The following is a 26391-nucleotide window of genomic DNA, read 5'->3' on the forward strand; positions in this document are numbered from 1 at the left end:
TGTTAAGTTTGATACATTGCCTTATGACAATATTTTTTTGTAGATGTAACAAGTAACTGCAGTTGTTTTTTAGCATGTATCAAGGTGTAAATGGCTTATGACATTACCTTATGACATTACCAGGTTTAAACAGCTTATTTTGTGATCTGTTGTTTGATGCGTATGAAACCAACATCACTCACAAATTTTGTACATGTAACTCTGAATTTGGTGTGCTTAAATGTTCAGGACCAAATGGAAGTAAAAAATTTATAAGAAGGACTACTTTGACTTATACTTTAGGATTCTCCAATTAGGGCTTTCTGGCGATTTAGAACATCACTATAGAATTCAAATACGAGCAACACAACAACAAATTCAAATCTACTTCAACATTCAAAGAGGATTCACAAATACTACATCACATTACTTGAATATACACATAAGTGTTGCAACAACAACAAAACAAAGAACAACAAAGCTCAAAACATTGATTAATTTCAGGATTTTTTTCATAATTTCGGTCAAATTCAAAGCCAGCTCGTCAAAAACGGCACCGCCGACCGAGGATGACGAAGAAGAGGCCGATTTGGTCCAATTTGGCTCGTAATTTCGACATCACGATTCGGCTCGCACCACTTGAAGAAACCGCATTCCTTCGTCTCACATGTGAAGTAAAGCTTCCCCCTCGATGGTTTGCCTTGTCCGATGACAATACGGAGTGCCGCCATCTTCTTACAATAACAGAAAACGTAGCTAAATCGGAAGTCTGCGAAGTCACGGACGCGGTCGACGGAGACGGAGTTCCGGCTACACGTTGAACGGGCCATGTTCGAAGGTGTTTGGTTGTTGCAGAGATGGAGAAAAAGAATTAGGGTTCTTGGGGAGGAAGAAGAAGAAGAAGAATGAGCGGGAGAAGGGGGGAGAAATTATAATGAAATGAGTTTTGGATTTTGTGTTTATTATTATGAAATGAGTTTTGGATTTTGTGTTTATTATTATAGTATTTTAATTTAGGGTTTAAAAATGTAAAAGCCGAAAATTAAAAAAATATATAAATTAGCTACAGTAATTAAAATAAGCTAATCCGGTCAAATTTTCGCTAATTGACGGTTGACCGTCGAGAATTAACGGTGCCGTCAAAAAAGGACGCAAACGATATCGTTTTTCATTTGTTTTGGACTTACTTTATGAAAAGTGAATGTTCTTGACCAAAATCATAAATCGGTCATATATAAAGGACCAAAAGCGAATTATACTCTTAAAAAAATCAGACAAAGGATCAACTAGATCACTATTATAGAATGGTTAATTCACAATATATTAGTGGTGTGATATATACACAACATTGCAAAAGGATCCAATTTTCGGCATCATTGCACCAGTTGTATTTACTATAGAGTTCAGTTTGTCTCAAATAAGATGACACATTTCTATTTTTGGAAACTTTCTTTCCAATTAATATACTCAACCATTTTTTCTCTCCCTAATTACATATTCAACTCCCTTTCTCTCTCCATTTAATAGTTACACCCACATTTTCTCTCTCCAATTAAACACATTAACCAACAACTCCTAAAATCACGTGTCGACTAAGAAATGTGTCATCTTAGCCGGAACGGAGGAGTAGTAAACAAGGAGGAATATGAGGATGTAAAGAAGAAAGCGACCATTCTAGTAAACAATGAGAATGCAGCTGGGTAAACAAGGAGGATGGGAAACAATGAGGAACGGAAGGAGATAGCAATTATGGCATAATCAAGGAAGAACCAAGGAAGAAAACAAGATTAAGATCATCCTGTTTTCAACATTTATGCTCTCTCCGTCCCAAGATAGGCTTAGTTATATTCCTTTTTGGATGTCCAATTATAAGTGGGTCTCCTTTTTTAGAAAAAAATCTTCTCTCTTACTTTATTCTCCACCTATTTTATTCTCAATTACCTCTCTACTTTTCTCTCTCTCATACTTTCTTCTCTCTACTTTAACTCTTTAAATATCAATTCCTTAAATCTTGTGCCCAAAAGAAATGTTTCGCTTATCTTAGGATGGAGGGAGTAATAAATAACGTTCATGGTACTCCCAAAATAATCAACATATACTTGGGCCATATATATGAATATTTGTGTTGGAATAATCCAACAGTCTGCATCAAAATTAATAAGAAAAATATAGACTCCATCTGTCTCATAAAAATATAAGTATTTAAACTGGCACGAAATTAATACAGAATTGGTAAAATAAGAGAAGAAGGAGAATGGTAGTTAAAGTTAGGGGTGTCGAAACGGATAGCGGGTATTTGGTACCCGCACACCCGACCTGATACCCGTCGGGTATTGGGTGCCCGCTACCCGACGGAAACGGGTAACGGGTAACGGGTCGGGATCGGGTAATCATATTTTCGGTTTCGCGGGTATCGGGCGGGATACCCGATAATCCCGAAAATTACCCGATTTTAGTTTAGTATTTTGTAATTTTTAATATTAATATAATTTTTAAATTATCCCGGTCACACTTAGATTTCAATATATAATATTTTTATCTATGTCTAATGATTTGTGGACTCTTTTATGTGTTTTTAGGATGCATCAAAATACTATATTAGTATGGAAGACGATCAACAAGTTGATGATAATGCAAATAATGAATAAAAAAGTTTTTTTCATAAAAAACGGGTTGGGTCGGGTACCCGTCATGTCGGGTGCGGGATACCCGACTCGTGTATCGGGGTAATACCCGACATAGTGCGGGGCGGGTATCAGGACAACAATTTTGGTCAAAATTGGGTGTGGGTACCCGCGGGTACCCATTTCGACACCCCTAGTTAAAGTAATATAAATGGATAATGAAACTCACATTATTATTACTGTTTAATAGGTAGAAGTAGTTGTAGTAGTGGGTCATATTGGTATAAGTTGTAAATAAATTGATGTATATAGGTAATGAGTTGAGAATAACTTTCCATAAATGGAAATGTTCGTATTCTTATGTGAAGGAAGAAAATAGAAAGTGCACATATATATATGGGACGAAGAGAGTATTATCTTTAAAAAACAAAAAAATTTATGTGAAATACTAGTTTGTGAACCTTGTCTCGACAATAAGACAGAGAGGTTGGAGTAGTGAATACTGAATAGGCTCCGAAAATCACATAACTCATAAAAATAACAGTTCTATTTTGAATTTCTATGATTTCTAGGACAACTTAAATTATATCCTTGGTCACAAAGCGCATCAAAGCATATTATGAATTTTTTTTATGCGGCTAGAGCTTTGCCTACATTTTAGCTGAGCAGAATAAGAGGAATCTACACTGAGAGCTCCGACGTGGCTACCCTACAAAAACATAAATAGGTGTATGAAAAAAATAAAGGAATTAAGATCATCATGTTTTCAACATTTAGGACCTGTTTGATAAGTTGGTAATGTACTTGTATGACTATTTTCAAGTGTTTGGTGTCATAGTTAACATATCATGTAAGCTTGTGTTATCCTATATGGCTCAACCAAGCCTGCAGTTTTTCCTCAAAATACCAGGTTATGTATCTCACAAATTTGGTCATATAGCATTTTCGCCTCATTTCTTGTCTACTAAACAACAACAAAAAAAAAACTCTAATCTGAGCTTATCTTGACACAAAGTTTGCATTTTTTTATCTTACTTTGCATATATTCTCATATCTCATCTTTCTTATCAAACGGACACTTAATATGTTAATGAAAGATACAGACACATAGTGAGACTACTGACAACAAATTTTTTTCAATAACAGTAATAAAATAGTACTTTCACCTCAACATCTGTAAGCTCAAATTCAAATATCTAACAATCATTTGCTATATAAGGACCGTCTCAATTTACTCACAATTCATCCCACAATTTCAAGGACTGTTCAACTCCATTTTGCCCTTAATAGTAGTATTTTTATTCCCAGTTCAACAAATTTAACTAGCATACCTTAAAAGCATATGGAAGACCAAATGATCCAAAATGTCCATGCAATTCTGAAACATATTGCAGATGTATAGATAAAACTTCACCAAGGTGATGTTGTTTTCCATGCGACAAGATAAAAATGATTGTGCATTTTGACATAGACAAATAATTTAGTAAATAACGTTCATGGTACTTCTGAGGTAAAGTCAACAGATGTTTGGGCTCAATAACGAATATTTGAATTGGAATAAGTCATAACACTTTTTGTGCTATCTTTTTGTCAACAATTTATTCAACAGAATGCATCTCACATATCATCAAATTTAATAAAAAATTTATACGTTATCTTTAAAAATGAAAATTTTCATGTGAAAATAGTAGTTTGGCCACCTTATCGGGGCAACAAGACAGTGAGGTTGGAATACTGAACGAACTTTGAGAATCACGTAACTTATATATAACAGTTCTATTTAAAATTTTATGATTTCCAGGACAACTTAAATCATGACCTTTGTATACAAGCCCATCAGTGGATTTCTTATGTGGATCGAGCTTCGCCAAAACATTTTAGCTAAGCTAGAATAAGAGGAATCAACATTGAGAGCACCAACAGCGGCTTCCCTACAAAAAAGGGGACGGCTTTGGATACGCAACCCTAGAAAATAAAAAGAGAGAAAAGGGGAGGAGTCATCGGACTGTCCTAACGAATCGAGGTTGAGGAAGAGAGAAATGTAGGCGGCGACTTAATCGTTGTGGTAGAACATTCGAGGACCTTGCCCCATTTCCGTTCAATTGGCGATATGGAAGCGAGACATGAGAGAAAGTGAAAAATTAGGGTTTCTGTCGTGTCAAGACATGATATTACCTTAGTCACTTATGCTATGAGCCACATGTCCACAAAACATTGAGTTACTTAGGTATGGCTCTGTTTTTATCGAACCCATGTTTCCTTCAATAAAACATTTGGGCCCACTTTTTATTTTACTTGATTCAAACTTCACTTATTGGATTAATCCATTTACATTGTTTCGATAATATAGTAGTACTAATTTTTTATTATCTCCTACATGGCTATTTACTTAATACTCCATCTGTTCTACAATAGAAGTCCCCATTTGACTCGGCACAAATTTTAGAAAATGTAAATAAAAGTGGGTTGAAAAAAGTTAATGGAATATTAGTCTCACTTTTATATTCTCCATCCGTCCCTGAAAAGTATGAACATTTGGTTCAGCACGACTTTTTTTGTATAAACGGTAAAGTAAGAGAGAGATAAAATGGTTGTGTAAATAGTGTTAGAGGAGAGTGAGCTCCACATCACTGATAGTATAGTGTAATGGTATATGTTGTAAATAAAAAAATGTGTAAGGTAATATGTTGTTTAACTATTCTAAAACTATAAAGTTAATGCTTTTCAGAGACGGCCTCATAAGGAAATACTCCGTTTGTCCCACTTTAGGACTCCCAGTCAATTTTTGCACTTGTTTTATAAAAATAATAATAATAGTTAAAGTGGAGAAATGGTAAAGTAAGAGAGGGAATAATGTTGTGAAAGGTATAAAACGAGTGCAGAAAAGTGACTGGACTCCTAAAGTGGGATGGAGGGAGTAGTTCATATTTTCAGGGATGGAGAGAGTATTAGTTTTATAATAAAATCTTAGTGAAATGAGTTACTGGAATGCGGAATGACAAGCTCCCCACGACATCCCATCTGCAGGCAACCCTTCACGCCGTCGTTTGACGGCTCCAGTGAGGTAAGATCTCTCTTACTCCCTTTATCTTCTCACTTCATCATCTTTAGATTTATTGCTTACTAGTACTCCCTCCGTCTATTAGAAATGGAATATTTGGTTTCCGGCACGAGATTTTATGCAATGTTGTTTTGTGAGTTCATGTAGAGAGAGCAAAGTAAGAGATAAGAAAAAGTAGAAATGATGTTATTTCCATTTTAGAAAACATTTCATTTTTAATGGGACAACCCCAAAAAGAAAAACGTTTTATTTTTAATGGGACATAGAGAGCAAGAGTATATTGTTTAGAGTTAATTATTTAGAAGCGATATTGTTTATCTTGTGAATTCTCAGCTTTCGTGAATAATTCTTTTCATTTAGTTTGTAATCTTATTTACTCATTTCTTTCACAATCGTCCAGTTATCGGTTCTAGTTCAATTAAAAAAAAATTACTTCTCTATATTAATTACCATCATATTCTTGCAATAGTTATAGTTTAAGAGACAATCCTCTAAAATAGTACTCCCTCCATCCGGCATTAGGAGTCCCAGTTGAATTGGGTGCGAGTTTGAAGAAATATTTGAGTGTGTGGTAATGGAATGTAGGACCCATTTGTATTATTATTTGCTATTCTTTGGATGTGTTTTTACTTGTGCTCTTTAGTGTTTTATTTTATAATATTTTTATTTCACTTTTTATGGAAATGTCTAACCGGGACTCCTAATGCCGGACGGATGAAAATGGTCAACCGAGACTCCTAATGTCGGACGGAGGGAGTACTACTAAGGAATGAACACAAATTATTTGTGTACCCCAATAGAGTTGTCAACTGGACCGTGAAACAAAGCGGGCCTGGGCTGGGCTCATCAGTTGAGATGGGCTCGAATTGGGCCATCTTGTAAACCCAGGCCCGGAACCACCCGAAGCCCAGCCCAGGCCCGGGCCCATCAGAGGCCCACCTTCTATAATTAGTTTTTTTTTTTATGTAATTAGGTGATTAATCACTGATAATAGTATACTCCATTCATCCGCCATTAGGAGTCCCATTACTTGGAGGCACGAGTTTTAAGAAATGTTAAGAAAAGTGGGTGGAAAAAAGGTTAGTATAATATGAGTCTCACTTGTATATATTAGTTTTAAATGAAATGTGAGTGAAATGAGTTACGTGAAGGTGTGACCCTATTACCATTTATGGTAAAAGTGAACCGGGACTCTTATTCCCGAACGGACTAAAATGGAAAAACGGGACTCCTATTTGCGGACGGAGGGAGTATTTATCTATTTATGCATATCACCTTGTGCACGAAACATGTTAATTTTGTTTATATCATTCCAATATTTTGGATGTCTCCGAATGGCTCAAACAATAATAGTTTACTATCAACATAAGTTTCCAACTAAATCATGAATGAAATATTCAATCTTGATTATATCTATTTTTTTTATAATTTTTTTTTATCAAAGATGTAATAAGATGATTTTGAAGTTTAACTTTAAGAATATTACGTATTCAAACCTTAATATATGATGATAATTATAGAATTATTTAAATTTGTTCAATAGTTCATATACTTGTAGCTTTAAAAATACAACATCAACCCATATGTCATCATCTACTAACAAAATAAAACTAACAATATTGGTTAAACCTTTAGTTATATACTTACTTTTAAATAGAATAAAGAACATGAAAAATATTGTTGACATAGAGCCAATAAATGAACTTAGACACATTATTAAATTTATATTTAGTTAATGTGATATAAAAATGCAAGTTATATATTTTATTTTTGCGTATAATACATTTAGGATATCTTTAAAATATTTAAATAAAAAATTTAAACAAAGCCCAGCTTAACATGCCCCGGACCAGCCCAGTCCGGACCCATGCGGCAAATGGGACTGGGCCGGGCCGTGCTCAGCAAAATTAGAAAAGGCCCAGCCCAGCCCGCCTCAGCCATGAGCCTGAGCCGGGCTGGGCCTCAATATAGATAGGGCCCGACGCCCGGCCCACTTGACATATCTATTACCCCATGTGAATGGAATGGATCACTTATCTTACAATTATGGCGATTGAATTTTTCAAAGCATGTGAATCACTAAACATATACTCCTAGGAAGTAGTACTCCTAGTAGTAGTAGTATATAGTAGTATAAAGACATTTTACACTATAATAGTCATTCGATTTTCATCCTCCTCAACCGTTTTTAAAATAATTATACGTATAATTACTTGCAATTAACATTATTCAATGGGTGACCTAGCTCTATCAGTATACACATTCGGCCTTTGTTTTTTAGGGAATGATATCCATTTTTAACTAATTTTGTTTTCCTTAGTAGTTTGAATTATAGAATTAACTCATAATCGACTATGCATCACCATCACATAACTTGTTTATAGCTTAGGAAATTTCGTATACTCCAAAAGACTTCCCTTTCAATGTGAATATATATGCGCACAAATATTTTTATCGCAAAAATCTAAAACTTCCTCACCGTAGCATTATTCTCTTTTAAGTTCATCCTAAAAGAATATGCATTTCCTAATTTTAGAAAGTCTTTTTCTCTTTAATGATTTAATGAGGTGGAACTCATTCTTTGATAATAATATTTTATTACTTTTTATGTTTGTTTTTCTCTGATAAAACTTATGTTTGTCTTTTTCTTATTTTATCAATTTTGTATTAAAATCTATATCGAATTCAAAGTGCATATTTTTTTGAAGACGAAGACACGGAGACGAAGTATATATGCATACATATTTTATGAGACCGCCTACATTCTTAAATTCTAAACTCTAATCCACCACCATCATCACAATCCATTTATTTTTTATTTATTATATATTTTTTTTAACTTACAAAAATAATCATCTCTTCTCGGTGTCCTTGTGATCGGCGGAGCAACCTATCGGTGAAACACGATGCGCGGCCGACTACCGGAAACTGACGTCGTCCCCTCGAACTAGGACTCTTCTTCACTGCGTGTATCTCATCATGGCTCCGGGGCGGAGGCGCGGAGGGAAAGGGGCGAAAACAAAGAGCGAATTGAGTTTGGGCGATCTCGTTCTTGCCAAGGTCAAGGGATTCCCTGCTTGGCCTGCCAAGGTACATTGCGATTCACGTTTAATCCTCTTCTATTTCTTTTACATATTGTTTTCTCTCAATTTTGTTCAAATAATGTTTTTTAGGAATTTATCGTATTGGGAATTTTAATTTTTCATTGTCCTCGCATTCACTTGGCTCATCACTTTTATGGGGTTGCCCTGGGCTATTGAGAATTTGAGATGGATTGCAGAGCAGTCTAGGTGACGTAGATAACGCGTATTAGGGCAATATAGATGAGCGGAGTGTGATGTTTGATACTGCTAGTCTTCTAGATCCACATGTAGACATATATACTATCGGGGCACTATCGGGGCACTATGAAGGTCAGCAGGTGAGGCTTTAGAGTTAGGGTTTAGAATGAAATAACCAGATGAATTTGGGGTTAGAGTTGATGAGATGGGTTATCTTGATGTGTTATAAGCTCCTCAGGGTGCCATATTTGTTTTGTATTTATTCAAGGTTTCTTTTTGAGCCATTGTATGCTTAACTATCTTTATACTTCCATTTAGGATAATGAAATAATGTGTTTAGTTTTAAGCTCCACACTTAGCGCATATAAATATATATATTTGCAAACGATTCTACTCTTGATTATTGGCCATTGTTCTTTTCTTGAGCATTTGGTGTCACATGTGTTGTATTGTCAAATTGTCATGCATGCACATGTTATCTAAACTACGGTTTGTTGCGACTGGGAGTTTTCTTGTATGTGTTAATCGATTGATTGGGTAACCTTTCATGGCATGAAATTCCAGATTAGCAGACCTGAAGAATGGAAGCATGCTCCGGACCCGAAAAAGTACTTCGTGCAATTTTTTGGTACAGAAGAGATGTGAGCACTTTCTGATTTTCTTCATACATGTGTGAGCGGAGTTTATTACTAATAACCCTTAGAAACTTTAATTTCATATCTTTAACCTGCTAATGCACAAACTTAAAAACTAGTACTATCACTTTAGGAGAATATCAATTTTGAGTTTTTGTAATAGTTGAAAAAATACACTGTGCCTATACTGCAAGTTGCTTGATGGTTTTTCTTATTACCGCCAAGGCCTAATATCTTCTTGGTAAGAAAGTTTCTATATAGTGGCAACCTGTTTGAACATAGGTGGTCAGTGGCAGAGTGATGTTATTATTCTTATCAGTTTGGTGTTCTAGGAGGCGTATAGGCCTTTGTGTAGTGATGGACATGACATAATAGGAGGTAAATATATAAACAAGCAGCAGGGAGCATAATAATCTGTCAAGTGGTTAAGAGAGCATTTGGAATTTTTGGTTTTTCGCTTATGTTTCTGGAGAAGAGAGTGCTTGCTTAAGTGATTTGGTTCTCAATCAAGGAAATAAGTGGAATGTATCAATTATTTTCTGCAGTTTGATGAGCCATTCTCAGTATCAAAAGAAGATATCAGTTAGAAAATACTAGTATATCAAGAGGAATTTTGATTAACCTCTATTCTGGAAGAATTGCACTTGGTCTAATCATGCATTGTAGTCAGATAAAAGCTTAAAATCAGCCTAAGATCAAGGAAGCATAGGTTTTGTTCACCATGCGCATTATTCAAATGCTTGATATAGTTTCCATCTGGTGTCTAAACTTGTCAAATGCTTTGGTTCACTAATGCTTCCACTGCAGAGTCAGTCCTTATTTTAGTACAAATCAAGTGGGATATGTCCTTTTATTTGAAGTATTTCTCGATCTTGTTTATCTACATTATTAGACATTGATCATACGTAGTGATTGATGTTTGCTATCTATCTCTTCTTTCTTCTATACCAAGTTGCCAACTAGCCCCAAATGGCTGCTGTTAGTTAAATATTTGATCTGGAAGGTGCTTTTGATTCATCATGTTAGTATATGTTGACATTTAGTTTGCTTGTTAATGATCTCACACGTGGCACTCTACGGCTCTCCTAACATTGATTTGATATTAAAGTATTAGGAAAATGAAATATTATCATGTTCTTGTGCAAGCACCATTTGTCTTGAACTCTGTGGTCTTACTTTTTCTTTTAATAGAGCTTTTGTCGCTCCTGCGGATATCCAGCCGTTCACAAGTGAATCCAAGAACAAACTGTCTGCTCGATGCCAGGGTAAGACAGTCAAATATTTTGCCCAAGCTGTGAAGGAAATATGTGAAGAATTTGATGAGTTGCAACATAAAAGCTTAAGTGGTGTAAGAGATGATAGCAATGCAGATAATCTTGCCTCTGAGACACATTCAGTTGATACAGTTACAGGAGAAGCCTCAGAGGTTAGTTTTAAGAATGGGAGGGACAGTGAGGGGCCAAACTGCAAATTAGAGACAGCAGGACTGAGTGATCTAGACCCTAGGTCAGAGCATTGTTCAGAAATACTTGGTGAGATGGATAGTCAAAATGTTAAGCCTCACTTGTTAGATGACATGAGCCATAGTTTGTCTCCACATCCATCTTTGGGAGATATGAATAATTTATGTACGAAATCTGCTAATCTGGTGGAGAAAAATGGTGACCAGAATACATTGACAAATGGCAGCCAATCAAAGCTGGCAGTGGATCCTAAGAGGAAGTACGATGATGCAAAGCGCAGAAATAGTGATGTGGTTATATCACATGAACACAATGAAGATGTAGTAAAACTAAAACAGGCTTCTGGTGGGAATATGAAGATGTCATCTGCAGATAATTCAATATCAGATTTAAGTAATGGCAGTAAAAGGAAAGGAAAAAAGTTGCTGACAGGGAAAAGGCATCCAGCAATGGCAGATCATGATTGTGTAGATGCTGAAGCCATTCCTGAGGACAATAACGAAGTAATCTCTAGGAAAAAGATGAAGCTACAACATGACCAGGAAAAGCAAACTTCTCGGAGCAATGAAGCATCACTTCCTCCCAAGATGGACGACATTGAGGGTACAAGGTTAATATCAGGAGGGAAGCCTGAGTACCAACCTTCCAGAGCACAGCCAAGTACAAATGAGTTCAGCAATTCTCCCGATGAAGATGATCTCCCTCCAACAAAGCGCCAACGCCGAGCACTTGGAGTTGTCTCAACTTCTACTTCATTCTCTGAAAATAGACGGGTAAGTTCTACATCAGATAAAAATAACGTGGTGCATTTGAACAAGGTTCAACCTCCAATAATGCAGCTTCCAGCAAAGAGGAGAGCTGTCCGCCTATGTGATGATGATGAGGATGACGAATTACCTAAAACTCCAATTCATGTAGGATCTACCCATAAGGTATCTGTTACACCTCGGGTTTCAGATTCCAAAAAGAAAAATGCTAAGCGTGGGGAGACACATGGAAACAGTCATATGGTCATGAGAAACACTGGAACACTCAAGGATGAGTTCAAAGATCAGGTACAATCTTCTCAAGTATTCACTAAAGCTTTATCACCAACTGCTCAGCCAGGCATGGAAAAGAGCACTCCAGAAATATCTGCAAAGCATGTATCTCCTGTTCATCCCCAGTTACATACTGAAACCATGCCCTTGTTAGAGGCTAAGCCAGTTTCAGGCTCCCCCGAAAGGTCCCCTCGATCTGTTACTGCTGCCAGACCATTAACAGATTTACGAAAAAAACAGTTGACCAAGACACCTGGTAGTGTGTACCAGAAGAAAGTTCCACTAGTAACAAACAGTAGCCTTGGTACAGCTCCTAACAGGCTAAATTCTTCTCTAAATCAATCAGCAACTGAAAGGAGTAAACCAGCTTTGTCTGGTGAGAAAAAGAAAACCACCTCGAGGCCAAATTCCCAAATCAATGATTCTTTCCATTCAGTTGGAAATACAGACGAAAGCATTACCTCACATAGTGAAAGGTAATTAGATGTTTTTGGTTTTCTATATCTAATTATCTTCGTTACTGTTGCATATCTGTGTCCTAAATCGGGTTTTATCAGGTTGGATGGTGGTAAAGCCACCAAAATAAATTTGCCGGTTGATTTGGCGACTTCAGACTCGGCCATGTCAATGAAAAACCTAATTGCTGCTGCTCAAGCGAGAAAGAGACAAGCAAACTTGCATAACCCTTATGGAAATCCTTTGAGCCTATTGATTCCTGATGCTGACATTCTTGGGCATAGTCCGAACCCGGCCTCTGCTGCATTAGCAGTTGAGTCTAGGAACATACTCCTAATCGATGGGCAAGACCATCCTACTTCCACTTCCTTTGATGTTCGCCAGTTATCGTCTGTCAATGGACATGAAAATGAAGACCTGGAGGAGAGGAGGGTGAATTCATGCCATCAGGCTACTGGGAGCTCTCTAAGTGGGGGTACTGAAGCTGCTGTTGCTCGTGATGCTTTTGAAGGGATGATAGAGACCCTGTCGAGGACCAAAGAGAGTATTGGTCGTGCAACTCGTCTTGCAGTTGATTGTGCAAAGTATGGGATCGCCAATGAGGTACATCATGAGTACCAATCAACTTTTTTTTGTGTAGGTCATCTAATTCCGCATTTCGTTTCTAACGATACGGTAGATCATATATGTATTAAAGTGTGTCTAGCATCTCCTGCGCATTTCAATTTTATATCTTCATCAGTGCTGGAGCATATTGTCATCATATTTATACTCACTCTCTATCATAGAAATAGGCCATTTGGAGATGGCATGGATTTTAATGCGTAATTAGTAAAGTAAAAGAGAAGGAGAAAAAGTAGTTGAAATAGTGTAGTGGATGGTGAGGCCCATAAATGATAAAAGTAAAAGACAAGGAGAAAAAGTTCCCATAAATGGATATGGACTATTTCTATGGAACGGAGGGAGCGCATTGTATCTGGTCACGCACTCAGATTCTCCTTTGGAATCTTTTCTTTACTTGATTCCTATTTCTTTAAGGGTTTAGGGTTATGAATTTCTGAGTAGAAGCAGTGTGCCAAGTAAATCTAGTGTATATGATATCAGACATCCTTGGAAGTTTTAGCTGTCACACGTGCATTTAAGTTCAAGGATTTTTCAAGAGTGGTTTTGAGAGAAGGGTTACATTGCTTCAGAAGCTGATTGTTCCTTAGTTGTATTTGTTGGTTTTAATTTCTAATTATGGTGACTCAGGATAGGTATGTAATAAGAACAATTTGGCCATTTTGATGTCAATAGAGTTTGAGTTATTGAGGCTGTGAGTAATGAGGAATCGCATATCATACTAAACAATAAGATCAGAATTCAGAGACTATCTGTATTTATAACTGTCCCCTTATATTTGAATTAATGTTCGTGGTTTTGCATGAACTTCATGGGTTTGAAATATTGTTGGTAGGTTTTTGTTAATTTCACATGCCAGGATTTGTACTTGGTATGATGTAAATTAGGTGCTCCTGTATCACCGGTAGCTTTTACATACTGATTATGACATTTGATACTAAAGAATGAGTCGAAGATTGCTACTAAGCGTGGTAGTTTCGCATATATATTTGAGGACAATTTTATGCATTCACATCTGCTAAATTAGCATTATCCTAGATTGAGATGCATGTTGTAATACGACCAGATAATCTGATGTCACAGAGCCCTGTGTTGCAGGTTGTGGAACTTCTAATCCTGAAGTTGGCAAATGAGCCAAGTTTACATCGCAAAGTAGACATTTTTTTTCTGGTTGACTCTATAACCCAATGCTCTCATAGTCAGAAAGGTATGAGATTGTAAAACATTACCTTACTATGCAAAATACTCTCCTCTCACAGACAAAGGGATACAATATACATGCAAGCCCATTGTCCCACCCCATTGCAGTCTTACGAGTTATGGTAGACGTTGAAGGTTTTTTTAACACAGATAATTATCAACGCTAATCAGATGCTGTTTGTCAAAATACTTCTCAACTTGCTTCGTCTTTGCCTGTTTTTCACTGTTTTTTTTATGCTTCTGGAACATAATTCTGCAGTTTCATCATCTGTTTCCTTAATCATGTGAAACATTTTATAATTCCTTTGTTAATGATCTTCAGGAATTGCTGGGGCATCTTATATTCCAATTGTTCAAGCAGCATTGCCTCGTCTCATTGGAGCTGCTGCTCCACCTGGAGCAGGTGCACAGGAAAATCGACGTCAATGTCATAAGGTGACTATATCTAAATGATAGAAACTATGCAGGCATTGTGCTTCTGTGATTTATTTGCAACCCTTTTAGGTCTTGCGGTTATGGCTTGAGAGGAAAATCTTTCCAGAGTCTGTCCTTCGACGTTACATGGATGAGATAGGAGCAGTAAATGATGGTGGAGCTGCTGGATTTTCCCAGAGACGTCCTTCCCGAGCTGAGCGGGCCATTGATGATCCAATAAGAGAAATGGAAGGCATGCTTGTGGACGAGTATGGGAGGTATGGATTATGAAGTTTACTCAATCCTCTCCTAGAATTTGTCTTCTATTTCCTCTCTTCCCATCATTCCTATTTTCTTAAGCTCTAATGTTTCTGTATGTTTGTGGTGGTTGTCTTTCTATTTCTATCCATATATCGCCTGATGGCATGTAGAGATATTATTTCATATTGTTATTGGTTTAGGAGATGGTTTGATAGCTAGGCGCAGTCTTTATTACTTTTTAAACTGCTAACTTGCTTATAGTTCCAAGATAAATTATGTTAACTTCACACTCAGAGCACACTTTGGGTCTTGGGGAATAGTAAGTTATGCTTGAACAAAGGAACTATGTAGTCCCTAAAGGAAGCTCGCCCTTGGCTGGATTGGTTGATACCTTTGAACTACAGTTTCACTAAAAGGGAGCATTTGCAAGTAGGAGTTGGGTAGTGAAACCACATAAACAAAACGTGCGCCTCAATAGAACCTCACATTCTTAGATTGTGTTTCGAGCAAATCCTGAATGTACCTATGTCTCAAGTCTCATAATAATAAAACCAAGGTGATCCACATGTCTATGCACTGCAAATCCTTGTTTAATGAAAAAGAATTAAATTGTGTGCATCATTTCATTTCACTAGAAGGATATCATATAAGCAAACCTTAATATGCAAGATAAATATCCCTTAACAAGAACGGCAATCCCACCCACATTTATCGTTTGTTTTTTGAGCGAAAACCATAACCAGTTTCCAACCATTGGGTCAAAATTCTAAAAGAGAATGTAGGGGTAGATCCGGAGAGGATTAAAGGGATTTGGCGATCCTTACTCGCTTATCTAGTTTTACGAGTACTATCATTTATACAAGAGTGTAATGGTTTATAGCAGAACCCAAGTTGTGAATACTCTTGGAAGTTCCGCCTTTTGTGGGTCCTGTTTTTATTTTATGTGATTATTGTTTGGTATGTGTCACTTGAAAGTTTGAAATAATTGCTTCTGAAATGGTTTTAGACTTTTAGTAGGCCTGTAACTGCTTTGTTTAATGATATATGAGCTCCTTAGTTGTACCCATCGATATATTAGTAGAATTTTTAATTGAGGATTATACGTTATAAGCATTTTCATCAGAATAGATTAGAGTTATTCTGTGGGGTATTAAGCTATGCATGTAGGCTATAGCTAGTTTGCATTTGTCATGATTCTTAACTATAGTGGATGTATTGTCTTAATTCTGGAACTTTTGGGTACAATGTTCATTTACTGTTCTGTTGGTTCCAGTAACACCACATTTCAATTACCTGGGTTTCTGTCGTCTCATTTATTTGAAGAAGATGATGAAGAAGATAATTCTCCATCAATGCTATACAAGGAAGTTTTAGAAACATCGTCATCTGAGCATAACCTTGCAAATAAGGATCTTGAGAACTGTACTGTTACTCCAAGTGACCGGCGCCACTGCATATTAGAGGATGTTGATGGTGAGCTTGAAATGGAAGACGTTTCTGGCCATATTAAGGATGATAGAATATTAATTGCCAATTGCACCTCTATAGTTGCTTCACTTGAGCCAAATTCAGATGTAAAACTTGAATCAGCTTCTGAAATGTCTGAGTTGCTTCCTTCTCCTGAGGGTTCTCCACCATTACCACCTGGCTCTCCTCCTATGACTCCACCTCTACCTGCTTCACCACCTCCAGTATCCCCACCACCTCCAGTATCCCCACCACCTCCACCTCCACCCTTACCATCATCATCTGCACCACCGCCCCCACCTCCACCACCACCTTCCTCACAACAACTAATTCCTCCACCACCTATCGGTCCTCCTCCATATGTTCAGTCATTGCCACCTCAACCTGCATTGATGTCCCAATACGTTCCTCCAGCTCCGTCAACTTCTCAGCCATTAGCTTATCACCCACCTCCATTACATCATGAGATTGGTGGCACAACCAGTGTAAGTCATGTGGCTTCCAGAACATGTATGTTTATCAGTTTATGTTGATTCAATTATTTTACTCTACAGTTATGTAAAGATTGTGAATATTGCAATTCCAGGGAAATCCACCTATCCATATGGTTTCCAGTACTCAAGGGTCCCATATTGAAGCACCAAGAGGTGAAATATATTCACAGCATTCCTCGTTCTTCTCTCCAGCTTCTGGCAGCAATGCACGAGAACATGTTGGCTATAATTCATCAAGGCCTGTTGAATATGGACAGAATGATCCATGTATTAATCACCATGCTTCACAGCAGAGGAAACATTTGCTGCCAGGTACTGCAACGTTTGTCCATAGACCACTGCATCCTGAGGCCCCACCTCAACAAATATCCGCCCATTTCTCGTATCCAAATCCAGTCATGCAGCATCAATATCCCCCTTATCCATTGCCAGTAGCTGATGGTCCTAGGAGGTATTCTACCGATGAGCAATGGCGGATGCCCGTAAATGATTACAATGCGGATCTTCCCTGTGGAGGGTGGAATGCCGCAGCCCAGCCATTTTCTGGTCAACCTTATTCGCAAGAAGGTGTGGGTTATGTTTTTTGTTCGGAAGTAAATAATCATGATTAGTTAGTCATTTTCAGCCCTTACTTTCAAAATTGTATATCCTCATTGAAAAGTTATGATTGCTTAAATGGCTTTGCGGTAACCACGTAATCTAGAAGAAAGCATATGAATACAGGAAAAGCTGCAACTCTTTAACCAGGAAAAATTTTGTATTTACTGTATTCTTTTGCCTGGTGGTCCTTACCAACAACTGGATAATCCTATTTTCTTGCACCGCTACAATCACATGATTTCTAGTTTGAGCTATTATGCCTTTCAAGAACTAAGGTGGAGTATTCTGTTTCATTTTTTTTCTGAATGTCTCTCCCTAATTGACTAATGACTGTGATCCTGGTTCTTACTGAAAAAAATAGTGGAAGAGTCCCGATTAGTGAAACTCACTTTCTCAGCATTTTGATCTCTAGCAGGTTATTTTCGACCACCTTCAGAAAGGGCTCCAGCAAGTGCCATAAATTTTCGGCCTGCTGCAGCAAATAGTTTACCACCAGCACCTCCAATTCCAGGTGATCTTACTTCTGCAGTTGAGCTGCTTGGTATTTGTGACTTTACCTACCCACAGAGTGCAGTTTATGTTGACCCTCTTGTTGTATTTGTCACAGTTCATGGTGTTCCAATGATGCCTTGTAGGCCGGACATGTCTGCCGTCAATTGGAGGCCAGTATAAGATGACTTTTTGGATATGTGGTGAGTAGTTGGTCTTTCTCCTTTTTAGACTAGCCATATTCCTTGCCAACAATTTTGGTCAGAAAACACTTAAATACATGGTGACTATAATAATAAATATAGTTCAGTGGTAAAATCTGTTCTATGGAAATGTGGCAAGCCTGATTATATTATGCTTATCATGTAACGTAAGTGGATCATCAATTCTTCCTCTGGTAGAATCTTAGAACATTAATAAATAAGTTCATTGAATTAGGGTGTGGACAAGTGAAATAGTTCGGAGTGAATTACGTGACTGAAGATGCCATATAGCAGTTATCTTTAATTCCATCCTTATAGCTGCATCATGATTGAATGCCAACACTTAGGAATATTCTTTCGGGTGTAAGATAGTAATGCATACCATTTGTTTTTGGAGAAGTTTTATTCTTGCAGCTGTCTGAATCTTTTACCTAGCTAGTTTTGAATTTGAACAGTTTGAACTTTTTTTCACACTGGCCATGACGCATTTTGTATGTACAGAATCACATACATTTGGTTACACACACACACACACACAGAGAGATGGCTATAGACACTGTTCTTTTTTTACTTAATAATTAAAAAAAAAACATCCTTAATAATTCTAGATAGATTCTACTTCACTGCACACTGCACACACCCACTTATGGCAATGCAGTGGTTAGGACTAGTCACACTGCAGCTGCATCCAATCAAAATCAAACTCTTCTGCAATACTTGAATGGTTGCATTTTTTCTCATCTTCCTATATTTTTTTCTGGTTATAGGCTGCGGAGCAAGAGGAATTGGCCCAAATAATGTTTCCACCTAGATCAAGATATAGATTGCAATGTGGAATTTTGAGAAGTTATGGAGAGCCTTGGCAGGATTGTTTATATTAGATTTTTTCCTGACAAATGCATCCCCGCACACATACTCCTAAATGTAAGCCATTTTTCTTATTTTTATTGATGCTTGTAATTATTTATTATATTATCCAAATTAAATGGAGGCTACAATTTCATCTATGTTACTGCATTCAAACCCTTCCTACCCTCCTGCATTTGTTGATAGCATGTTGATCGTCTTTATTGCTACTCTGATACAGACCGAGTGAACAGCATGCTAGAGCATAAAAGTTTTGAGATTTGGCTTTTTGAGTATTTAAGTATTTCAAAAGTGGGGATTTGATGCTTGCTGACTATGCTAAGTGGATTTCATGATTTCATCTCATTTTCTTGCTGATATATATCTTCTGACTTCTGAGAAGCCATGAACTACTGCTTTTATCTTCTTCCTGCTCAAATTTTGTCTGGACTTTTCTCTGTGTGGTACATGCTAGCTCGGGTCCTTCTAGGTCATTATGTTCCCTGGGAGGGATCAATGCTACTTGGTAGTTTCTTTGCAATACTATCTAGAGGGCCTTTAGAATTCTATCAGTTAGTTATTCCCTGTTATCTAGCCTGTCTTTTGTCGTCACCGAAAATTAGATATGTGTTTGATGGGGTAGGGGTCTCGTTGAGAGGAATAATTGAATCATTATTATCTTGCTATTCCGAACTGTGCTTTTAGTTTATAAGCTACCTGGAGCATGCGATGAACTACACACACTCCTTGAGAATGGTTTTGATTCCATGACCGTATTAGGACAATTCAAGGATTAGAACTTTGCTGATGGGATGGGACCCACTTAAGCTCATTTTGTGAACTTAACTAGATATAAGTTTTACGAATTATGTTTATTAGAATTAGCAAATTAAGGATGCCTAAAGGACATACTTCGTGGGACCAAGGTATGCAGTTTGTGGATTCATTTTGTTTTTGATTGAAATACTTGATTGTGCAAATTTATAAGTATTTTAATATCTAAAATCCTGGCATGCATAAAATAGATAAGGATTTAGATGTTGCTTTCACTATAATGGAAGAAATAAATCTAAATGCTTGACGTTCCATTGGCTGTTTTAAGCATGTGATAATATAGTACTCCTACTACTAGTATCAATGTCATTTTCTTGTGCACTTTTATACTTCCTGAATTATTGAGATTAGTTTGAATAAGTTGGAACTGTTTAAGGTACTAAACATAGAAGATACCATTTACATTTTCTCTTACTTTGCCATAACTGAATAATTAAGTGGTGAATTTAGTGTATTAATTTTCTAGGTTATATAAATATCTATGAAAAAACAGCTATACTACGACAATAATTTTCCAGTTGCTAAATTTGAAAATCATGTCGGTATGAAATAGTGACATTTTCTCATGCGATTGACCGCTCATTTCTTTATGATTCAGACAATAGAAAATTGTTCTATCTCTGTCATTTTCACTCATTTAATAATTGTTTCTTTAACCCTTTATTGAGAAATTGTTCGAAAATGATGTATGAAGTATGATTGGTTTCATGTTTTTGTTGTAATGGGAACTTGATGTAGTTAGGTATAATGATTGGTTCAACTTTCTGGAAATATAAATATATTCCGGAATAACTATTTATCAGAATCTTTAAATAGAAAAGAGAGTATATTAGAGATTATGTAAAATTACTCTGTAACGCGGAAAGTTGTCGGTGGGGCGTGAGAACTGAGAAGCCAAGCACCAAGTCCTATATATTTTTTTTCTAAATCCAACGCAACAACTCGTTTTACATTGTTGACTTTTTCTCCTCTATATTTAATTAGAACAATCATTTTTCTCTTTTATCATTAATATTGCACATGATTATTTATTGTTTTTGGCGTGAAGTGCTGAATTTTTGCTACGCATGTCTTATGATATGATACCATACTATGCTACTATGTTAATGAAACAATTTACGATTATTAGTATTATATTTATTTAAAAATATATTTTGAAGCTGGTTAGGTACTTAATTAAAAACAAATGAAAAACAAAAAGAAAAGAAAGTGCTATTAGCTATATATATACACTCGTAAAAGTTTGACATACCGGAGATGAGATAGGCAGATCTGCAGCAGCTAGCTCATCTAAATTCCTTACTGAAATTTGATGAAATTGATATTTTATCAGAAAAAAGGTGTATTCGAATTGAAGATGGATGATTAGTTTTAGAATGCAGATATTCTAATACTTGCTGTAGTTCCACTATCTTTGGATTTTTTTTTATACTATTTAGTTTTATCGTTTTGCGGTGGAGAGAGAAGGGTTTCTGAGAATGAACGAAGCCGAATTATACCAAATCGGAGCGGCCCGATCGTCGTCGCCGACGATTTATCCTCCGCCGTCTTCCGCCGGGGGTTTAAATTACATAGTCCACACCGTGTCGAAGTACGACACACTCGCCGGCGTCGCCATCAAATACGGTGTCGAGGTATAGATGGATAGTTTTCACCTTTCTTCTGTTTATTATAGTCTTAATTAACTTGTGCCACTCCGTCTACGAACTTTCCAGTTTTCTTCCGTTCTATCTGTGCGACGTCACTACTTTGCTTCTGCTCTGTATAGTTATTTGCTTGCAAGTAATACAAGTTTGAATTTTCTATCTTCTTGCTGTTGGAAATGTGTGTCTATTTTCAGTTCGCGCTCAATTCTGCTGAAATTTCGTAAGATTTAGCTCATTTAAACTTCGAATTGTGAGTGTGTGTATATTGTCGCATCTGAGTGTTGCAGATTGCCAGATTCTAAACTGAAGTACTTTCAATTCTGTGTAAAAAATTCTTATCTCTGCTGTAGGTTGCTGATATAAAAAGGCTGAATGGATTGGTGACAGATCTTCAAATGTTTGCCCTTAAGACAATTCAAATTCCGCATCCCGGGAGGCACCCCCCTTCACCCGTCTCGTCTAATGGTCACAAGACTCCTCCACGGTACATGATTTGTTCTCATTCTTAGGGGTGAGCAAAAAATTGAAAATCGAATATCAAAACCGAACCAAACCAAAATTTTGAATAATAATATGGCAGGTATTGATGTCAGTGAAATGAACTAATCATGCCATAGATCCTGATACTTTTTGTTCTTCTTCAATTTTTTTATGCCAACTAAGTGTGCATTCTCTTTGGTTGTAAATATAGTACCAGCTATGGATCTCAAAGTTATTGCATCTCCCTACCATGTTGAATAACACCAAATAACAAATAGTAGTTCAGATTCAGAGTTTGATGACGTGGCTTATTTTGGTGTCCATTGCAGGCCAAGCAGTACTCAGCAAACATTATCAAGTTGTGGACACTCTGATTTATTTGATTCATTTTCATCATTGAAATTGAAATCGAAATCTTCTTCAGAAACGAAAGTGTCTGTGTCCATGAGCAGGATGCAATGTTATTATGGTCTTAGATCAGCAGACATGAAAGGTGCTGGAGAAGGCTGTGAAATGGCAATGTACAAAAAAGGGGGAGCTCATTATCTTGAGGATGGGCCACTTCTCAAATCATCCATCTCTAATCCACCACTTAGCCATTATAGAAAGTCAAAAAGTGCAGCTGATTGTTTAGATTCAGAAAATGGCAGTCTCATTGATCAGGATTTGTTACAAGGAGCTGAAAGTAATGGCTCCACTGATTTGATTGACAAGTTGGTAAGACGCCGCCAAAAATCTGAGGCTGATTTTACTTCCCGCTCTACTGAAAAGCTTCTGAAGGAGGAAAACAGCAATGGTACTGCAATTTCAGCTATTACCGGCAAAGGCCTGGCTCTCAGGCCCAAGTCATCTGGTCGTACTGTGTCACTAGGGGCTGATGATGAAGCAGGAGGGTTTAAACCAATTCCTATAGGGTTGGGGGATGCCTTTGTAAATGATGATGTTAATGGTGTAAAGAAGTCATCAAGTGTATCCAGTTTGCAGGATTCAGACAACAGTGCCTTGTCATCCATATGGCCGACGTCAAAGTGGAGTTTAAAGCAAGATTTTCAGGCTCTTTCTGCTGCAGCCATGACTAGTCCAATCTTCGATGGCTTATCTAAGCCTTCAAACTGGAGAAGCAAAGCAGCGGTTGATTAATCCACATCGTTTTTCCAATCTGGAATCACACGCCATTAGAAGCAGTCATTCAGTGAGAAATATCAGGCAAGTATTCTGGGTAAATCAAAGAAACAAGAATTTTACTACGATCGGATATTGTTCAAAGATTCTGTTCTGCCCTGTAGTCAATGCCTAGAAGAAAATGAGCTGGAGAGTCGAAAGCTTTGAGTTGACTTAGAGAATTGCTTAGATTGCATCATGGGACCTAGATAAAGAATTGTATATTACATTGTCAGAGGTCTGTTATTTTTTGTCAAGAGGGGAAATGAATTCGTTATACATGTAGATTTACTCGTGGGAAACTGTTTCTTTAAATTTGTTGTTACAAGCATTTATTAATAAAAAAGTCTGGTCTCTTTCGGTCTCCATTTTCGAGTGATTCAATGTGAGGCGGTGGAGAAAGCATGTGCAGTTTGACATTTTTCTTTGCAGGTAAAGATCCTTTTTGAACGGTGAAGTTAATGGGGGTGAATCTGACGTGGCATTAAAATATTTTCGAATACACGTGGAGTTGTAACAATAAGAAAGATCCAACTCTTGCGTTGCGTGATGGTACTCCCTCCGACTCACGGGCGGATCTGGGGGGGGGAACAGTCGCTCCTCCGTGCGACTGCTTTCCTCTTATCCGGAATAAAATTACTATGTCCGTCTTCGCGTCGCCCCGAAAATCGTAAAAAATTATCATTTTCACCATAAACCAACCTACTAATGTATATTTCGCCCCCTCCGTTTATGAATCCTGGATCTGCCACTGCTCCGACTCACTATGACTCCGTTGAGGAGTTTCTTTTTGGCGTTTTTGAAAAATGGATACTCCCTCGTTCCTAAGTTAACTAAGTTGAGACCCAACTTTTGGGTGCGGAGATTAAAAAATTGTGTTGAAAAGTAGGAGTGAGGAATAAAGTAAGGAGACAGTAAAGTAGATAGTCGAATAAAATAAGAGTGATCAGATGTTTTATTCTTTATTAAAAAGAGAAATAACTCAACTTAGTTAAGACATTCAAACAAGTAATACGAGTTAATTTAGTTTGGGTAGAGGGAGTATTTATTAAATTAAGTGAAGAGAATAAAAAGAAAAGAAAATGTAGGAGAAATGTTGAGAGAATAAAGTTGAAATAAAAAGAAAAAAGTTAGAGAGAGATGAAAAGAGTGTTGTTTTTGAAAAAAAAAAGGAAATATAATCACTTATAATGGGACAACTTAAAAATGACAAGTTGATTACTTAAGGTGGAACTGAGTGACAAAGAGAGAATGATATATATGCTTCAAGAAATCAATTTCCATGCCCATAATTGCCAAATATGTGAAGGCATTAATAGAATTCGAATTGTTTGTTACATAGTTGCTTACTCTAAAACTAAGTCATCTCCAATTCCACATCCGACTATAGTAGTACTCCATAATACAAGTAGTCTAGGAGGTGTTCGGTTTGCAAGATTGTATCCGAGATTAGATTAAATTTGTAGTGTGTTTGGTTCATGAGATTCAATCTCACAGCTCAATCCTCGGGGGGCGGAGGCAGGGTGGGGCCGGGGGGCCCTTGGGCCCCTCGGCCATTTGAATAAGTACTGTATATAATATATGTATGCGAAAATTAGTAGTGTATGAAATGCTAGCGCAGTTGGTTCAGGTTTCTACTTCTACACCATGAGGTGCTGAGTTCGGTTCTTGCCTAGAGCTATACGTACTAATTTGATTTTGAAGCTATGCAAGTAGTTCATTTGCTGCTTTTTTAAGATTTTTTTGTTTTTTAGTAGTTCTATAATAGAAAACAAGTCTTTGATCTAATAAATATGAAATTATTTCATAAAATACTAGTAGTAAAGTATGTGAGATGCTCTAAAAAATCTTTCCACTATTAGTTTTCTCATCATTCGTTTCTCATGCGCGGCTTTTTATATTGTTCATGTTTCGGCGTCGTTAACACTGAACACACTCAATAAATTTTAGTGGTAATTTGCCCCCCCGTTAATATTCTGGCTCTGCCACTGTCTATCCTAGATGGACAATCATGGTATAATTAGTCTTAGCTAACCTCCTATGACTAAAATAATCTCACTAACTCAATCTTAGATTATATATTAGTATTATTTTATTTTGACAACCGAACCCCACCTATACTGCTTTGTGTTATTTAAAAAGAACTTTCATATAATCTCTGTTTTTAAAAAAAATTGTATATCTAAATTTATATTATTTGAAGATGACATGTTAGAAGGGTCAATATTAACAAATACTATGATGATCACTAAACTAAGTTAATTTAATAGAAAAGTACTCTTAACTTGTTTGCAAATATACAAATTTTTTAAATTATATTGTTTTTCTTGAACTTTTGAGATTATTTAGAGAAATCGTTCTTTTCAAAAAATTTCATTGAATACATTTACCGTCAACCAGTTGTTTGAAAGTTGGGTATATTATTACAAAGACGTGTTTCCAGTATGAGTATAATAAATATGTGTCTTATAGGTTGATGAGTTTTCAGTTTGAACCGTATGTAAATCTCCCGACTTATGAGAAGACTCGTGCGTAAAAGCACTAAAGCAATTGCAATTTAAAGACAATAATCCCAGACATCTCAATCCACAAATATATCGTAAAATTTGTTGTCCATTCATGATAGTATATTATATATAGTCCAATGTACTAATTCACAAAAGAGTTGTTATCTACAAAATAAGTTAAAACTTAATACCATTTATAAAATAGTTAAATTAGAGCAAAAGACAAAACATCTTTAATTTGATTGAAATTATTTGTAGAGAAAAATAAAAAATAAAAATTCAAAGTTCATGTACGTAATTAAAAAAATGAAAATATAAGGAAAAACAGAAAATATTACTAAATGTTTAGTCCATTATTTTAATTTGATCAAATTATTGGTCAAAAAAATAACAAAACAGTCAAAAATCATGAATTTAGATTATAAAATAAAATTTAAGAAAAAAAAGAAAAATAAAAATTTTACGAATTTTACCCAAATTACTCTAAAAAGTAAAAACCATCCCATTTTTGGGTCTAGTCTCTATGCTAAATCTGTGGTAATTCATATTTTTTATGAATATATTTGAATGAATATAAAGATAATTTAATATTTAATGTGCTATTTGTCCTCTGAAATTAACAAGAAACG

General features: G+C 36.4%; 2 protein-coding genes across 5 annotated transcripts; both read left to right on the forward strand.

Moving 5' to 3' along the window:
• The first annotated feature begins 8473 nt into the window (after nucleotides 1-8473).
• LOC125214958 (ENHANCER OF AG-4 protein 2-like) lies at nucleotides 8474-19295 on the forward strand. Of its 4 annotated transcripts, XM_048116217.1 has the most exons (13): nucleotides 8483-8754; nucleotides 9510-9586; nucleotides 10772-11816; nucleotides 11883-12559; nucleotides 12641-13142; nucleotides 14259-14367; nucleotides 14683-14795; nucleotides 14865-15052; nucleotides 16309-16987; nucleotides 17089-17563; nucleotides 18009-18107; nucleotides 18204-18288; nucleotides 19056-19295. In XM_048116217.1, the coding sequence occupies exons 1-12, from the start codon at nucleotides 8644-8646 to the stop codon at nucleotides 18266-18268; spliced, it is 4140 nt and encodes a 1379-aa protein (XP_047972174.1). In that variant the 5' UTR covers nucleotides 8483-8643; the 3' UTR covers nucleotides 18269-18288; nucleotides 19056-19295. The 4 variants fall into 4 exon arrangements, with proteins under 4 accessions (XP_047972175.1, XP_047972173.1, XP_047972174.1 ...); XM_048116216.1 differs by having other exon boundaries at nucleotides 8482-8754; nucleotides 10772-12559; nucleotides 18012-18107; XM_048116214.1 differs by having other exon boundaries at nucleotides 10772-12559.
• LOC125214959 lies at nucleotides 19129-23623 on the forward strand. The gene is made up of 4 exons (XM_048116219.1): nucleotides 19129-19212; nucleotides 21424-21602; nucleotides 21965-22098; nucleotides 22424-23623. The coding sequence occupies exons 1-4, from the start codon at nucleotides 19185-19187 to the stop codon at nucleotides 23232-23234; spliced, it is 1152 nt and encodes a 383-aa protein (XP_047972176.1). The 5' UTR covers nucleotides 19129-19184; the 3' UTR covers nucleotides 23235-23623.
• Nucleotides 23624-26391: the final 2768 nt, after the last annotated feature.

This window comes from Salvia hispanica, chromosome 3 (assembly GCF_023119035.1).
Source record: "Salvia hispanica cultivar TCC Black 2014 chromosome 3, UniMelb_Shisp_WGS_1.0, whole genome shotgun sequence".
Lineage (NCBI taxonomy): Eukaryota > Viridiplantae > Streptophyta > Magnoliopsida > Lamiales > Lamiaceae > Salvia > Salvia hispanica.